This window comes from Monodelphis domestica, chromosome 2 (assembly GCF_027887165.1).
Source record: "Monodelphis domestica isolate mMonDom1 chromosome 2, mMonDom1.pri, whole genome shotgun sequence".
In the NCBI taxonomy this organism is placed as follows: domain Eukaryota; kingdom Metazoa; phylum Chordata; class Mammalia; order Didelphimorphia; family Didelphidae; genus Monodelphis; species Monodelphis domestica.
In genome coordinates this window covers 527,818,639-527,837,143 of record NC_077228.1, presented here as the reverse complement: position 1 = coordinate 527,837,143, position 18,505 = coordinate 527,818,639, and the positions used below count along the sequence as shown (strand labels likewise).

Genomic DNA, 18,505 nt, shown 5'->3' with positions numbered 1-18,505 from the left:
TTTCTACTTCCTACTACCTCTCTAATCTTGGTTTGTGGCCCTCAGTTTCCTCTTTTGTAAAATGAGTGGGTCCCTGGCTCTCTAACTTTAGCTCTTTGACACTCAGAGCCCCATCATGGTGGTGAGTGGAACCAAAGAGAGTCAATGATCCAGGGAAGGAAAGAGAGGTGAAGAGTACTGCACAAGTTGGTGCAAGTCAGGGAAGATTTGGAGAAACAACAGAGGGTGTTCTGAGGATCCTAGGTCTAGAGAGAGAAGAGACCTTAGGTGCCATGGGGTCCAATCTTCTCAATTTAGAGAGGAGGAAACTGAGGCACAGACATGTTAAGTACTTTGTCCAGTGCCAAGATTTGACCTGGGCCTTCCTAACCTAGCCACTATGTCATGTGCCCATTTGGAGAGCTGGCACCAATGGCTCTGTGGTTGGCCATCAGCAGCACCATGTCCTGCGCCATCATCCAGCTTTTCCATTCAGTCACCAGCCCCCGGCCACAACCTCAACCTGGACTCTATTGTCATTGCTCATGCCTGGATCAAGCCAAATATCTGGAAGATTATAATATATTGTATTATGCTATCATTATACTATATTATTAAATTATTATATGATATTACATATGGCATATGCTGCATTATATAGGTGATATAATACACGTGATGTTATGTTATTTTTATTATAACACATGTAGGATTCACTGCTCACATGTGAAGAAAGCATCTTCTGCTGAGACTGATTGACTGAAACCTATTGCATGCATTGGAGATAATAATCCTTAGACAAGAGGATGCTGTTTTTTTTTTTGAGAACACATTGAATTACTGATTTTTTCCTTATATTTATTATTTCTTTTCTTTATTTTGATTAGAATATTTGATTTTTTCTCATTTTTGTACTGAAGGTACACATAATTAATATTAATATTTTTTTCCTGCAGTAATAGAAGTTAATATATGTTCTTGCTATAATATCAATATATACCTAAAAGCTTTAAACTATGGGAACCTGCCATTTATTGATAAAATATTATAGGACTGTGATTAATGTTTATGTATGATTCCAGAAAAGGGGATAAAAAACAAGGAGCACAGACTTAACCTGAATAGTGCCAAAAAGAGCACCCATGAAATACTAATGTGAGACTCGAGGTTGCGACGCTTGACATATGTTAAGTTGTAGGACTTCCTTGTATCTACACTCTTTTCGAAGTACTCATACAAGTACAAAGTTTGACTATCATGCTGGCTCCCTATATCCCTGAGAATGACAAAAAAATCAGATGAGGGAATGACGCTTCCCTATCAAAATAGAATTCTAATTCTTTTCTTCTTATATTATGGCAACTTCCTGTAGTCTTGGCTGCAAATGGCTAAATGACATATTACTGCATTCTGTCCTACAGACTTGTGGGATAGAAATTACTTTATATTGCACCTATACAAGGGCCTATTTTGAATTTTTCCTTATGTTTTTGATTATTTATTATATCTCTTCTTTTGATAATTGACTCATACACCCCCATAACTCAACATTGCATTCTGAGTTGAACTGAATGTTTTTTAACACCTACTTCAGGGGGGATTGTATTTTAATTTAAAATCTAAGAATTTTTGAATTTTGAATTTTTTGTTTGAGATTGTACTTTTATAAAAATTCAAAATTTGATTTTGTTTGAGAAAAGATCTTCAAGAAAGAAGCTTGAAACTTTTATATCCAGAGAATGAACTGTTGCAGAAAGATTCTGGAAAACCTACACTTCATCAAGAAGATCAAGAATGAACTTTGGATATGATTGATTGAACTGAACTTTGATTAAACATTTATTGTAATTGTACACATTTATGCCAAAAGGGACTGCCCCTAATTTGGTTTTCTGTCAATGCGTCTAGCAAAACATTGGTTTTGCTTTCTTTTCTTTACTATTCCTCTCTCACTATTCTAATTCCTCTTAGAAATTTGAATATCATGTATATCTATAGTTAGAAGTGCATTTAGGATTACAAATTGATTATGTTAAATGATCAATGGGGAGACTAGTCTCCCAATGATCATCAGGGGGGATTGTAAATCTTGAAATCTCTCAGACTTGTGAATGTTAAAAATTTTCCCATCTGGGAATTCTTAATTGGAACAAATTCCCTACTGAGAAACATTCCCCATTTTGATGTGAGAACTCGTCAGGATCAGAAATGGGAGGACCTCTACCCCAACTGTACTTAAGACTGCTTTAGGGGAGAAAACTCTTTGCTAAACAAAGAAAGTACTTGGACCCATGCTTATAATAAGGCAAGGAGTTCTTTGACCCAGGCCTATTTTTAGAATTGATACAATGGGATGATAGGTACCTAAAAGGGTTGGGCAAGTTTTCTCTTGATGAGATTAGTTGACTCAGCTGTGTTTTCTCTCGTTCAGACTTACTGAGGAGATTTGGTTGACACAGCAGCATTTTTTCTGATTCAGACTTACTGAAGAGGTTGGTCGACTTAGCAGGAATTTAGATGGGCAGTCCTTTGGAAAGCGTCTACAGTGATTGGTAGATGTAGGGACTTAGGGGAGGTGACATGGGAGAAAAACCCCTATATAAGAAAAAGCAGAATCTCTTGAGGAGATATATCCTTTTGGAGAAATCCTTTCGGAGGATCTCTGATGAGGACCGCTTGGGAAGAATCTCTTGAGAGAGGCTCTGGAGAAGGGAAGCTCTTGGAGGACAATCTCTAAGGAGGTCTTGCTGGAGCTCTCTCTGGTGAAGTCAGCTGAGATGGAGCTGGCCTGGTGTCACTAGAATCCTTGTTTAGGCAGACCTTGTGGTGAGTGTTAAAAGACTGACTGACTGATTCTCTCTCTTAAGACTCAGGTCTAGGCCATATTGGCTTGAGGCCCTTCATAATTATTCCTTTCCTACTCTTTCTCTCTTTCTCTAATTCCTCATTATATTATTAATTAAAAATCTATAAAACCCAGTTGACTTGGGTATTTGAATAATTGGGAATATTTCCCTGGTGACCACCTTATATTTGATTTAAAAACCAAGACACTGTAGTGAAACATATTTTCTGTGGTCAATTTTACTCACCCTCTCTTATATCTATCACAATTTATAACCTCAACCATTTTAACTCACTACAGTTTATGGGCTTCACTATTTTAAATCTCACACACATGACATCATAATGTTATAACTTCATATCACATATTATACATTCTTTGTTCTGCTTTATATTGTGCTATATTACAAATGACACTAGATTATTGACCTCATCCCATTCCATCCCATATTATATATCAGATGACATTATATTATCGTGTTGTTTTCCATCCCATGATATATTACGTTGTATTGTGCTGGATGTTCAATCGTCTCATCTCATACATTTAACATCCCCTATGATTTAGCATGTGGTATTATATGATTTTAAATTTAAATTATTTATTTTAAATGATATATATTCATTGACTGCTTTCAAGCCTTACAGAATGATTTCATCTGACTTTCCTAATGCCTAGTCAACCAGTCAGCAAGTATTGATCAATCATCTACTGTGTGTTGGGCGTCTTGCCCAGAGGACCTTATGGTCGAGCAGGGAAAGACAACCTGGACACTTGGGTTGTCTAGGAATTTACCCAGAGATCCAGGGGGATGTGAAGGGCAAGGCCCTGGCAGCTAAGGTTCAGCAATAATGCTGTGACACAGATGCCACAGAAGACGTTATTTCGATTTTGTAGAAGAAACTGAGGCTTAGTGGGGACAGTGGCACATTTCTAGAGAAGCAGAACAGGAGAATAAATAGTGTGTTGGACTTGGAGTCAGGAGACCAGGGTTCAAATCCTGTCTTTGCTGGTGGGGGAGGGGCTTAATGACTTCTAAAGTTGCTTCTAGTTCCAAATCTGCAATGGCCGGGACTTACCTCCACCTCTATGAAGGTGTGTAGCCTCTTGCAGCTTGAAGCAAAGGTTTCTGTGGTGCCACATTCAAAGTACAATAGCTTATTCTTCAACCTACGATGCAAAAAAGAGAGAAAAATGGAGCTTATTCAAGATATCCTTGACTCAGTCCTGGGTAGACCCAGATGATACCTGGATCTTCAGCATTCATGGAAGGAATGACAGACAGTCATGGAAAGAAAGAAGAGTCTCTCTTCCCTCTCTCCAGTTACACTCTTGTGTCCTGAAAATCCTAGAGCTTAAAGTGGTTGGTTATCTAGACCATTTCCATGCAGGATAGACTCCCATTATGTCACCAACCCAACAAATGGCCTGCCTTGTGAGTAGTGACCTATTCATCCCAGAAGGCATAAAAGCAGAAGCTGGCTGGAGGGCATTTGTTGGGTTGGTGACATAATGGGAGTCTATTCTGCATGGAAATGGTCTAGATAACCAACCATTCCATCTTGAAACAATCCTGATTATTATGAAGGTCCTTAGATTAACTCCAAATTTGGCTTCCTTTAATTTGAACACACGGACACCATTTAATTTCTCCAAAATTAAAGCTGAATGAATCTAACTTATTAAATCTGGGAAGCAAGAAAGAATGGTTCTAGTCCCATTCTGCCTCTAACGGGCTGGGTGATCCTTACAGTTATCTCTCTGAGCCTCAGTTTCCTCAGCTGTAAAATCAAGGAGCCAGACCAGATGATCTTGGAGGTTCCATTCTAGCTGGGAGACGCTGTGATTGGCTCCCTTGGAGACAGATCCTGTTCCAACTTCCCCAATCCTCTTTGCTCCAGACCAATTTCCAGAGTCCTTTAACTCAATAAACTGATCACTCAGTTTTTAATTAATTAATTAATTTAATTAAACAGTTAAGCACTTAACAAGAATCAGCCACAGAATGGAATGTTGGAGAAGCAGAGAAAAAGGGAAGTCTGTTTCTGCCCTCAGGGAGCTGACCTATTAGGAAGACAAAGTGCACACAAATAGGTAATTGTTCTCACTCCCTGGCCATCTTCCTCTGGGTGTGCTCCAGGTCATCAATATCCTGTCTAATATTTAGTGGCTATAATTGAATCCAAGACTCTAGAAGGGGGTAGAATCAAATGTAGGCAGGAGCCATTTGCCTCTCTCCTTACGGACAATCAGCTTCTCTTATTGTCTCCTTGTTGGCAACATTGATCCATGCCCTAGAAATGGTGCTAAGGAAATGCATAATTGGAAAGGACAAGGTCCGAGGACTCCGCTGGTACCCACAAAATGGAAGACCACCGTGGTGGGCTCCAGATTGCTGGATAGATCTGAGGAGGAGGATGGGGGACTGGACTTGTGGTTGCATCAGCACAAGGAACTCTAGGAGGAGGAAACTCCTTCTGCTGATGCAGGTCATTGCTCTCTCTGCAGTGAGCAATTCTTTAGAGATTTGCCCCTGGCTGCTGAGAAGTTAAGTGGCTTGTCCAGGGTGACACAGCCAGCATAGCTCTAACTGCCTTCAAGACCAGCTCTCCATCCATTAAACCAAGATGCCTCTCCTGGAAGAATAGGAATTACAATAATAAGAACAGCTAATGTTTATTTAGAGGCGGTTAGGTGGTGCCATGGGCAAAACATTGGACCTGGAGTCAAGGTGAGTTCCTTAAATCCTGTCTGCCTCAGTTTCCCAATATGTAAAATGAGGATAATAATAGCACCTACTTTCCAGGGTTGTTGTGGGGATCCAATAAGATCATATTTGTAAAGTGCTCTGCAAACCTTAAAAAGTTATGGAAAACTGCTGGTTATTATTACTTAACCTTTAAACTTTGCAAAGCATTTAATAAACATGCCCTTATTGGATCTTTCCATCAATACTGTGAGGTAAGGGCTATTATTATCCATTATCCTCATTTTACCAATGGGGAAACTGAGCCTCACAGAGGTTTACTGAAGTGCTCAGTAAGTGTCCAAAGCGGTATTCAAACCCTGATATTTTTGTCTATAAGTAGAGCCCACTAACTACTGACTATGGCATGAAGGGGCAACAAATCACACCCCTGGAGAGAATGGCAATGCCAAAACAATGGGAAAACTATTGAAGGAATGAGAGTATATTGTCACATTCATTAAAAAAAAAACCAACCACCCTTATCTCCTGTCTTAGAATTGATAATATCAGTTCCAAGACAGAAGAGCAGTAAGGGCTAGGGAATGGGGGTTAAGTGTCTTGCCCAGGGTCATACAGCGAGGAGGTGTCTGAGGTCACATTTGAACCCAGGACCTCCCATCTCTAATCCCTAGCTCTCTCTCTCTCCACTGAACCATCCAGCTGCCTCACAAATAATTTTTAAGAATCACACATGAAATCAGAAACACTTTTTCAAAACAAAAAGCATATATTAGCAGATAAATCCCTGGATCAAAGTGGATTATAGTGTTGATTCTGTTTAAGATGGCACCAGTTCACAGTTCTACCCACAATGTAATAGCATTCTTATTTCACAGTTTCACTTAAATGATTGTTACCAATTTAATGGGCAATTGAAGATGGCATCTCCGAGTTGTTGTCAGTTTTCTGATTCTTAGATAGTTTGAACAGTATTTCGAAGCCATCACTAACATGTTTCTCATTAGATCACTTATCCATTGAAGAATGGACCCCACATTTACACAATTCAAAGCCATTACTAACACATTTCTCATTGGATCACTTATCCATTGAAGAATGGACCCCACATTTACACAACTTGGAGCCATTACTGACATGATGCTTATTGGATCACTTATCCACTGAAGAATGGACCCCACATTTACACATTCAAAGCCATTACTGACATGTTTCTCATTGGATCACTTATCCATTGAAGAATGGACCCCACATTTACACAATTCAAAGCCATTACTGACATGTTTCTCATTGGATCACTTATCCATTGAAGAATGGACCCCACATTTACACAACTTGGAGCCATTACTGACATGATGCTTATTGGATCACTTATCCACTGAAGAATGGACCCCACATTTACACATTCAAAGCCATTACTGACATGTTTCTCATTGGATCACTTATCCATTGAAGAATGGACCCCACATTTACACAACTTGGAGCCATTACTGACATGATGCTTATTGGATCACTTATCCACTGAAGAATGGACCCCACATTTACACAATTCAAAGCCATTACTAACACATTTCTCATTGGATCACTTATCCATTGAAGAATGGACCCCACATTTACACAACTTGGAGCCATTACTGACATGATGCTTATTGGATCACTTATCCACTGAAGAATGGACCCCACATTTACACATTCAAAGCCATTACTGACATGTTTCTCATTGGATCACTTATCCATTGAAGAATGGACCCCACATTTACACAATTCAAAGCCATTACTGACATGTTTCTCATTGGATCACTTATCCATTGAAGAATGGACCCCACATTTACACAACTTGGAGCCATTACTGACATGATGCTTATTGGATCACTTATCCACTGAAGAATGGACCCCACATTTACACATTCAAAGCCATTACTGACATGTTTCTCATTGGATCACTTATCCATTGAAGAATGGACCCCACATTTACACAACTTGGAGCCATTACTGACATGATGCTTATTGGATCACTTATCCACTGAAGAATGGACCCCACATTTACACATTCAAAGCCATTACTGACATGTTTCTCATTGGATCACTTATCCATTGAAGAATGGACCCCACATTTACACAATTCAAAGCCATTACTGACATGTTTCTCATTGGATCACTTATCCATTGAAGAATGGACCCCACATTTACACAACTTGGAGCCATTACTGACATGATGCTTATTGGATCACTTATCCACTGAAGAATGGACCCCACATTTACACATTCAAAGCCATTACTGACATGTTTCTCATTGGATCACTTATCCACTGAAGAATGGACCCCACATTTACACAATTCAAAGCCATTACTGACATGTTTCTCATTGGATCACTTATCCATTGAAGAATGGACCCCACATTTACACAATTCAAAGCCATTACTAACACGTTTCTCATTGGATCACTTATCCACTGAAGAATGGACCCCACATTTACACAATTCAAAGCCATTACTAACACGTTTCTCATTGGATCACTTATCCACTGAAGAATGGACCCCACATTTACACAATTCAAAGCCATTACTAACACGTTTCTCATTGGATCACTTATCCACTGAAGAATGGACCCCACATTTACCGATTCAAAGCCATTACTAACACGTTTCTCATTGGATCACTTATCCACTGAAGAATGGACCACACATTTACACAATTCAAAGCCAGTTTGTTACCAATTTTGGGATGCCACATTTTTAGTAGAAATAATAGAGACAATGATTTCCCTCAAATTTGTTTTTTTCTTTTTCTTTTGTAATTGTGTAAGAACACTTGCGAGTGCCCAGCCTAGCATCAAATCCATTCCTGGCCAGAGGGGAGGCTGAGAGCCTGTCTTTGGGAGCTTGAACCATGGAGTGAACAGAGCCCAGGGCCAGGAGTCAGAACAGCTCTATCACTTACTTTCTGACTCTGGGGCATTAGGCTGGTCATCCGATGTAACCGTGAGCCTTGATTTTCTCTTTTGGCAAACAGAGAAAAGAAGGCCTGCCCTCCTTACCTTCCGGGGTTGTTGTAAGCCTGAAATGTGATGATGTATAGAAAAGGGCTTTGTGATTTTGCCCTATATAATTACAAGGGATTAAACAGTGGATTTGGATTTAGGACTGGATTTATGGAAAGGTCATATGTGATCTAAACCACACGAGTAAGGGTTATCTTTTCCAAGCAATTAATTTCTTCTTAATTCCTCTCTTTCTCCCCAGATGGCCAACATTGGCCAAGTCCTGCTTGGAATCTGGGCATTATCCTGGACTTCCTCCTCTCTCTCATCTTCCACTTCCAAACCAATGGACGCCTTTCTTTTCTCCTGGGATTAGGAGAATGATTCCTAAGTTAACGTTTTGTTACCCCAGAGGAAAAGACTTCCAACTTCAGATGCTTGCTGGCTGTGTGACCCTGGGCAAGTCCTTTAGGCTTGCTTGACCTCAGTTTCCTCACCTGCAAAATGAGGGAGTTGGGTTTGATGGTCTAAATTCTCTTCCATTTCTATGTCTGATGCTATGGCCCTATGACTTGTCCTTAGAGGGTTCCCAGTTTTCTGTGGTTCAATATTGTCCTCAAAGGGTTCCAGATAGGAGGTTAAGACACTCTGGGGGCACTGGGGACTGACTGAAAGGACCTAAGAGAACAGGAGCTTCCCTGGAGGCCAGAGATGTGTGGGTGAAACTCATTTTCTTTTGTTCTGTCTCGTTTTTATGGTGAATTTTTCTAAGCCCCTTGGAAGCCTTCATGACCCTTGACATATTGGAAAACAAGTCATCAGCAAAACAGGCAGAATTTCCCCTTAAGCAAGTTTCGAAAGTCAGAAATGTCCAGCCTAAATCAATGCCAAGCAAAGAGAATAAAAAGAAATGAAGCTGCTGAGTGGACAGAAGCCCAGAACATCAGAAATAGAAGGGACCTCAGTGGCCATCTCATTCAACTCAAACATAATTGAAAGGAATCCCCACTTTGTTATCCATAACTAGTAGTCAGCCAGCCCCTGTTTGAATATGTGTAAGGACAGGGAACTCACTACCTGTCAGGTTAGCCCCTTCCACTTTGGAATAGCTCTCACAATTAGGAAAGTTTTACTTGGAGTCAAGTCAGAATTCATCTCTTTTCAATTTCTACCCATTACTTAGTCCTGTCCTCTGTAGACAAGCAAGACAAGTTGAATCCCTTTTCCATGACTTTCTAAACACTTAAAGACAGTTATCATGTTCCCCCTGAGTCATCTTTTCTCCAGGCTAAACAGGACTCTGCCAAGATTCCACATTAACACACAAAAGTGAATTCATTTCTCAGGAACTATTTTTTGGGTTGAAGCCAATATATTCTAGTTAGGAATGGACGGACCCAACACTCATGGTCCTTTGGTATAATGGATACCCTCTGCCCTCCTCCTACTGGACCCCCTTTTGTGTCATTGCCACGGTGAATGGATGGATTTAGAGCAGTTTATCAGAAGGGCATTGTTGCATCCTGGGAAATAGACCTGCTAAGTTCCACCTAGTCATTTTCAACTCCCGGTGATGGTTGGCTGGTTCCATTGAGCAGGCTAAAAGATAGGTTAGTCCAGGACCTTCTGATCCTGGTCCTCAGAGTGGTCCCCAAATGCAGCCAGATGCTAGTGGTTTTTCAGACTCCAAGTCCCAATAACAAGAACAATGGAATAAAGGTAGAAGATCACGTTCAGTCTTCAAATCATACTCTAAAGCAGTACTCATCAAAACGATTTGATTCTGGTGAAAATAGAATGGGATAGACTAAACAAGGAAGGGTTCGGTTTCATAGGGGTCCTTTCCTATTCTCTCACACAGCTACCTGACACCCTGCCAGAGGCTCCAACCATCACTTCTTGCTTGGATTTAGACAAAAGCCTTCGAATTGGTCTTCCTGCTTTAAGTCTCTTCTCCACTCATCTGTTGGATTAGAAGCTCCTTGAGGGCAGGGACTGTTTCATTTTTGCCTTTGCAATCCCAGCGCCTAACACAGTGCCTGGGACATCCTAGGTGCTTACTAAATGTTTGTTGATTGATCGATTTGGGGAAAGATTCCATCCAACTGGGGAGGACCATCTTGGTAGGATGATGGAGGAAACATTTAGAAAAAAGATGGAACTTTCAATTTCTAGCCCAACAGACACATGAGGTTCCAGCTGACTCAGCTTGGCAGATGCTGCTAGCATTCATCTGTGCCAACAGTGTAAAAAATGTCAACCACAGGCAAAGAAACAAAAGAGGAAATGGGAGAATTCATTTTGTTTAGGGACTGGAGGAAACTCCTCTGCCAGACCTACAAGAGGCCTAGTTCCCTCAAAGGGATCATGTTTCTCTTTCTTCCCATCTCCCTCCTTCAAAGGAGACAGAGAGGGTAGCTAGGGAGCCTAGTGGATAGGAAGCCAGACCTCGAGATGGGAGATTTTGAGTTCAAATCTGGCTTCCAAAACTTTCTAGCTGTGTGATATCCTGGTCAAGTTGCTTAAACCCCATTGCCTAGCCCTTTCTGCTCTTCTGCCTTGGAATCAATACTGTGTATTGATTGTAAAATGGAAGATAAAGATCTTCCTTCCTTCCTTCCTTCCTTCCTTCCTTCCTTCCTTCCTTCCTTCCTTCCTTCCTTCCTTCCTTCCTTCCTTCCTTCCTTCCTTCCTTCCTTCCTTCCTTCCTCCCTCCCTCCCTCCCTCCCTCCCTCCCTCCTTCCTTCCTTCCTTCCTTCCTTCCTTCCTTCCTTCCTTCCTTCCTTCCTTCCTTCCTTCCTTCCTTCCTCCCTCCCTCCCTCCCTCCCTCCCTCCCTCCCTCCCTCTCTCCCTCCCTCCCTCCCTCCCTCCTTCCTTCTTTCCTTCCTTCCTTCCTTCCTTCCTTCCTTCCTTCCTTCCTTCCTTCCTTCCTTCCTTCCTTCCTTCCTTCCTTCCTTCCTTCCTTCCTTCCTTCCTTCTTTCCTTCCTTCCTTCCTTCCTTCCTTCCTTCCTTCCTTCCTTCCTTCCTTCCTTCCTTCCTTCCTTCCTTCCTTCCTTCCTTCCTTCCTCCCTCCCTTCCCCCTCCCTCCCTCCCTTCCTTCCTTCCTTCCTTCCTTCCTTCCTTCCTTCCTTCCTTCCTTCCTTCCTTCCTTCCTTCCTTCCTTCCTTCCTTCCTTCCTTCCTTCCTTCCTTCCTTCCTTCCTTCCTTCCTTCCTTCCTTCCTTCCTTCCTTCCTTCCTTCCTTCCTTCCTTCCTTCCTTCCTTCCTTCCCTCTTATTCTCATACCATAGTAGAGGAGACTTTAGGGGTGGAGAAAGTCCTTGAACTCAAAGCAGACATGAAATCTCCTATTTGGACTTGGAGTCAGGAAGATTTGAGTTTGAATCCTACCTCAGATTCTGTCAGCCCTGTCACCCTGTGCAAGCCAGATCTGTACAATGAGAGGCTTAGACTTGAATGCCTGCTTCTAAGGTCCCTTTTACCTCTAAATCTATTATCATATCATTCTGTGATCTGGATAGACGGAGCTTGCCACAGAAGGACAACAGAGAGTAGAGGGTTCAAGAATTATTTGGTAGATTTTGGCTCTCAGATCTCCCAGACTAGCTATTCCTCCATCATCACGGCCATAAAAACAAATGTTAGGTGATTGCCTCCAGGGCAGATGCTGTTATGAAGTGGGACCTCCCCAGTAAGGTCCTGGCTTTTAGATTTGATGTTTTGGTTAAGAGTAGATGAAGAAATAATGGTTTTGGGGGGCAGAGCATCTGGTTTGAAATTATGCCTCTGGGACTTACTACCTATGTGACTTTGGGCAAGTTAATCCATTTCCACAGGTCTCAGTTTCTTGATGTATAAATGAGGGATGTAGGGCAGCTAGGCGGCACTGCGAATAGAGCCCTGGGCCCAGAGTTGGGAAGACTCATCTTCATGAATTCAAATCCAGTCTCAGATGCTTACCAGCTGTGTGACCCTGGGCAAGTCACTTAATCCTATTGGCTTCAGTTTCTTCATCTGTAAAATGGGCCAGAGCAACTACTCTATCATCTTTGCCAAGAAAACCTCCAATGAGGTCATGAAGAGTTGGACACAATTGAAAATGACTGAATAACATCAACAAAGGAGGGTTTGGGCCAGAAGGACCCTGAGGTCCTTCTATTTCTAGAGAAGATCACATGATCGTATGTTATTTAGCCTTTGCCCTTCAGTTTCCTTATCTGTAAAATGAGATAATAAGACTAGATGGCTTCTGAGGACATTCCTGGCTTGATTCTGGGTAATTTCAGCTTTCTTGGCCTTGGTTTTCCCATCTGCAACATAAATAGGTCAGGTCTAGTCCCTTCCAGCTCTAAACATAAACATTAAATAAAAACCCTCACCTTCTATCTTAGAATCAATACTGGGTATTGGTTCCAAGGCAGAAGAGTGGTAAGGGTTAGGCAATGGGGGTCAAGTGACTTGCCCAGGGTCATACAGCTAGGAAATTCCTAAAGCTATATTTGAACCCAGAACCTCCTGTCTCCAAGCCAGGCTCTCTATCCCCTAGCCACCTAGCTATCCTTGGCCATAATCCTCTGACAAACACTCCTCCATCCATTTCACCATCAGTCAGTAAGGAAGTCCTCCTGCTCTTAAACTTGGCATTTGTCCATTTCACTTCTGGGATGGGCAATCACCGGATTACTCACCCCACAGATCCTGGGAGGTCTACCCCAGGCTGCCAGCATTTTTTGGGTGAAGCTGTGCCAACAGTGTTTGAATGGTTTTTGGAATGCTTCCTCATCTTCTCCCCCTGCCCTTTTCTCTTCCTCTTCCCACAATCGCCTTTCAATCGGGAATGACTAACTTTCTACATGTTGGCCAGACCTTACTTGTCTGCTCTTGGCAAACTCACCCCTGAGCTCGAACCCTAACCCATATATTCCACCCCTTTGGGCAGAAGAGCCACGACTTGGGTCCTACAGTAATCTTAGTTGAAGAGAAGAGTAGGATGCTAGCTAGGTATGTTTTTCTGTATTCTCCTTTGGTTTGCTCTCCATCCTTTAAATAGCTACCAAACCATCCACTCTTCGGATTTGTATCTCTAACACCTAACACAAATTATAGGCACTTGAAACATGCTAAGGAATGTTAGTCTTCCACTCAAAGATGTTCTGTAGCTCCCTATTGCTTCCACAATAAAAGTGGCCCAACATGGGAAGTCCTTCCACAATTTGGCTTCACCCCCTCTTTCCAGTCTTATTTCACACCATTCCCTTCAGTCGGTCTATGTTCCAGCCAAATCTTACAACTAGTTGCTGCCTATTGACATTTCATCTCTCACTCCTTGCCCTCTCTTCCAGGTTTAGCTCAGGTGTGGCCTTCTCCAGGAAGCCTTCCTTGATCTCCCTTATTTTTACCTTCTCTCCTTCTTAATGAGAGCTAACATTTGTACCTCCTACGCACTTTACAACGATCATCTCATTGGATCATGACAATGAGGTATTACTGTTCAGTTGTTTCAATTGTGTCTGCTTCTTAGTGACACTGTTTGCAGTTTTTTGGCGAATGGTTGGCCATTTCCTTCTCCAGCTCATTTTACAGATGAGAAAACAGAGGCAGACAGGGTGAATTGACTTGCCCAGGGTCACACAGTTAGCAAATGTCTGAGGCCAGATTTGAACTCAGGAAGAGGAGTTTTCCTGGCTCCAGGCTCAGCATACTGTCCACTGTGGACACAATAAATACTTAATAAGTGGCCGATGGTGGGTTGATCAACTAATGTCATTGCATCCCTTTAGCCTAGCTTAGTGCTCTACACAGAGAAGGCACTTAATGAACATTGGTTAAACTGAACTTAATTGAATGCTGAGACTGTGATAATGGAAAAGGCCTTTTCTAGGCCACCAGGAGAACTTAATCTCAAGAAAAGATGATGGTGATGCACTTAAAGAATAATGTGGGATGTCTACAATGAATTTACATGCCTCTTAGCTGTAAGAGGAAAATAGCAACAGTTCTAGGAAAGTTAAAAAGGGGAAAAAAGTCCTTTGAATAAGAGCCTGGTGAAAGGGTTGCCATTCGTGGTGATAATAAGACTCTCTTCTTACAAGGAGGTGGGACCTAGGAGGGAAGAGGAAGAATTCTGGTCCTGGAGGCAGGAGGGCCTGGGTTCAAGTCCTGCCTCTAGCTTGAACCCTATGCCAATGGCTTCATCAATTTGAAAGGATTTCTTTATCTGGAGAATGAAGATAAAGCCAATGCTACCAGCCTCCAGGGCTTTGTAGATCTTAAAGTGCTCTTCCTTACAGGAGACATTCCATTTCCCAACTTAGTTTATTATCACTGAGTATCCCAGTGACTTAAGTGCATTTTGTAAAGTTTTAATCTTGCTTCCCTGAACAGTTTGGAAGCTCTGAACTCCAAAAGGAATTCAGAAAATACTCAGGAACTGATTTTCCAACTTACACAATGGAAAGAGCAGTGGAGAGTCAGAATTTGGGTTCAAAGCCCAGTTCTGGCACTTTTAGGTCTTGGAGAAATCTTCCCAAGCCTTGGTTTCCTTTTCTGTAACATCAGAAGGGCTGGTAGAGGGATTCTAAGTCTCCTCCAATGAGATCTTTGAGCACTGTATCATTTGGAATGGATTGGAAACTTGATAAAATGCCCATATAATTCTAGGCCACAACACAGGGCTCTTTGAATTAAATTGCATAGTACTCAGCTGAATAAATAAAAATAGGAGCAAAGCAACTTCATGGCAGGGGAAACAGAGATTTAGAGGCAGAGGATGAGGGTATGAAGCTTGCCTCTGCTAATTACTTCCTATGGGACTCTGGGAAAATCACTTATTATACTCTCTGGGTCTTAGCCTCCCTCATCTGTAAAAAGAGTTGGCCATATAAGCCCAAATATTCATAGCCATATATTTTTTTTGTGTGCAATCAAAGAACTAGACAGTAAAGCAGATGGCTCTTGCCTGGGGAATGGGTAACACACTGTGGTGTGTGAATGTCATGGGATGCTACTGTGTTGTACGAAATGGCAGATATGATGAATTCAGAGAAATCTGAGAAGAATTACATGAACTGATCCAGAGGAAAGTCAGCCAACTTGAGAAAACAATACATATGATGACCACAAAAAGATGAAAAGGTGAACTGTGAATGCTGCCAGATTACAAAGAACAACCCTGGTCCCCCCAAAGAAAGGTACAAACACTACCTCTCCCCAGGCCTCAGCAGAGGCAAATCTCATACATTTTCATATTTTTTCAATACATTGACTTGTGATTTTTTCTCTTCCTTTTTTTCTTAAAAATTTTTTTTGGGAGGGGGCAGCTGGGTAGCTCAGTGGATTGAGAGCCAGGCCTAGAGATGGGAGGTCCTAGGTTCAAATCTGGCCTCAGCCACTTCCTAGCCGTGTGACCCTGGGCAAGTCACTTCACCCCATTGCCTAGCCCTTACCACTCTTCTGTCTTGGAGCCAATACACAGTAATGACTCCAAGATGGAAGGTAAGGGTTTAAAAAAAAAAAAATTTGGGGGGGGAGGGAAAAGCTGGGTGATTCCAAAACAAAAAAAAATTATTTTTAAAGGAGTTGACTAGGTAACCTCTGAGATAACTTCCAACTCTAGATCTGGGAGCTGATGATTCTAATTTAACAATGGAATTCAATCATGACAATATACATATATATTTCAACTAATACATGTGTGTATATAAATGCATGAATATGTGTATGTATGTATGTGTGTGTGTGTGTATTGACTAGGTGGTCCAGTGGATAGAAGGCTCAGCCAGGAGTTAGGAAGATTTATCTTCCTGAATTTGAGTCCAGGCTCAAATACTAACTGTGTGATCTTGGGCAAGTCACTTCACCCTGTTTGCCTCAGTTTCCTCTTCTGTCAAATGAATCGGAGAAGGAAATGTCAAACCACTTTAGTATCTCTGCCAAGAAAACTCCAAATGGGGTCATGAAGAGTCAGACACAACTAAAACATGACTGAAAACAAAATGCAATCTACACATACATATGCATACATATATGTGTACGTGCAATGGACAAGATACCATAACTCAACAAACTTAAGGAAGGTAAGGGAATGTGATGGTGGCCAAGGACTTAAAGACTTGCTGGGGACTGACTCAGGTCTAAAGGGGGGGGAGTTGAGGACCCCTTAGGGATGTTTTCAATTTCTTTGTGAACTTTGATTTAAGACTATCCCTTTGTGAACATGTGGACCAAGGGGAAGCGTGGTGCAGTGAGAATATTGCGCCTGAAGTCAGGAGATCTGGTTGTCCAAATACTGGCCACTGATGTGACCTTGAACAAATCACTTCTCCTCCTTGAGCCCATTTCCTTGAGGGGTTTGGACAAAATAAAGGTTCTTGACCTGGAGTCAGTGAATATGAAAAAAGTATTGATTTAAATATAACCATTTTTGTAATCCTGTGAATTTTATTTTATGCATTTAAAGACCTCACTATGAGGAATGGTCTATCAGCCTTATGTATAAGTGGAAATTTTGTGTCCTTTGGACTTCATCTCCCAGAATTCTTCCCCCATCCCCAAATTCCCTTTTCCCCTTTCGGTTTAAGTGTGTCCTTTACGTTATGGTTTTTAAACTGTGGGTAATGCCTCTCTTGCTCTTTTTTCCACGTGGGAGGCTGGTGAGCTCTATCTGTTTCTCTAGTCTATTATTTTCCTTTTGCTATAAGTTAAATATTAATAAATCTTATTAAATATAATACTTGGAGTATTGGGTATTAATTTAAAAATCGACACTCACCAGACCACTCAGTGGTTTCATGCCACAAATGAGGTTGACAACCTCTATAATAAACAATTTTCAAATTTCCTTTTGGTTTTAAATCTGCGACTCTAAGTCATTGACTTTCTCTTAGGGCTTAGTTTGCTCTTCTTCAAAATGAAGGACGGGACTAGAAGGTCTCTAATATTACTCTTCTAGTTCTAAATCTATGACCTCATGAAGCCTCAGTTTCCTCATCTACAAAATGAAGGGATTGGACTAGATGGCCTCATTGGTTCCTTCCAGTTCTAGGTCCATGACACCATACTGTACAGAAATGGGAGTCTTTACTCCTTAGACTGACATGAGAATTATCCAACATTAATAGGAAAGAGAGATAGCCCCAAGAAGACCACGGAAAGACCCGTGGAAGATCACTTGAGGCATCAATATGAGATAGCATGAAGTCTTTTCTCACACTGATAAAGGAGCCCTCATACACAGACATATGCATATATGTGGGTATATTGTGTGTTGTGCAGTCATTTTTCTGTTGTGTTTGACTCTTTGTATCCCCATTTGGAATTTTCTTGGCAGAGTTACTAGAGGGGTTTGCCATTTCCTTCTCCAGTGAGTTGCCCAGAGTTACAAAGCTAGAACAAGATGGAGCAAATAATAGTAAACTAGGACATAAGGAGATATCCAGGGCTGATGTGACCCTTACAAAGGGGTGAGAGTAGAGCGATCCCTTCATCCATTAGGGAACTGGCATGTGGCTTCCTGAATGGTCCAGAGGAGAAGCTCCACATGAACAGAAAGTCCATTGGAGACATTAGCAGGAACTGTAGAGATTCAATGTAGTGCTTGGACAAATGGAGGTATCTTCTATGGGGTTCCATGACCCCTAGTGGCCATGGAAGATGGAAGGGGGCCAGGAGCATCAAGGCATGCCAACACATACAAAGTAACTCATGAGAGTAGGCATAAACAAAATGTTTGCCCACTTCGTGTCACTCCCAGGTGCTGGTGAGGACACAGTCAGGGAATCTCAGAGTTGAAGGAACCTCAAAGTCACTTCAACACTCTACCTCCCCCTCAGCCCTTTCTCCAGCCCTGCTGCCATCTGCGTGGGACACAGGGATCTCTTTCAGCTGCTCTTGTCCATCACCAATATTGTTACCACACATAATCCACCCCTCCCCCTATGTTGGCCTTCAAGTTTCACTGTCCACTGGAATGGCACAGAAGGACACTGAGATGCC

At 41.7% G+C, this 18,505-nt stretch overlaps 1 protein-coding gene across 10 annotated transcripts in view; it reads right to left on the bottom strand.

The window, feature by feature from the left end:
- The window catches only part of DGKG (diacylglycerol kinase gamma), a 298,101-nt gene that overhangs the window by 58,465 nt on the left and 221,131 nt on the right, over nt 1-18,505 (bottom strand). For all 10 annotated transcript variants that reach the window (XM_056819855.1, XM_056819854.1, XM_056819858.1 and 7 more), the window contains one exon: nt 3,904-3,994. In XM_056819855.1, coding sequence (XP_056675833.1) covers nt 3,904-3,994 — 91 coding nt within the window. The remainder of the gene's footprint in view (nt 1-3,903; nt 3,995-18,505) is intronic.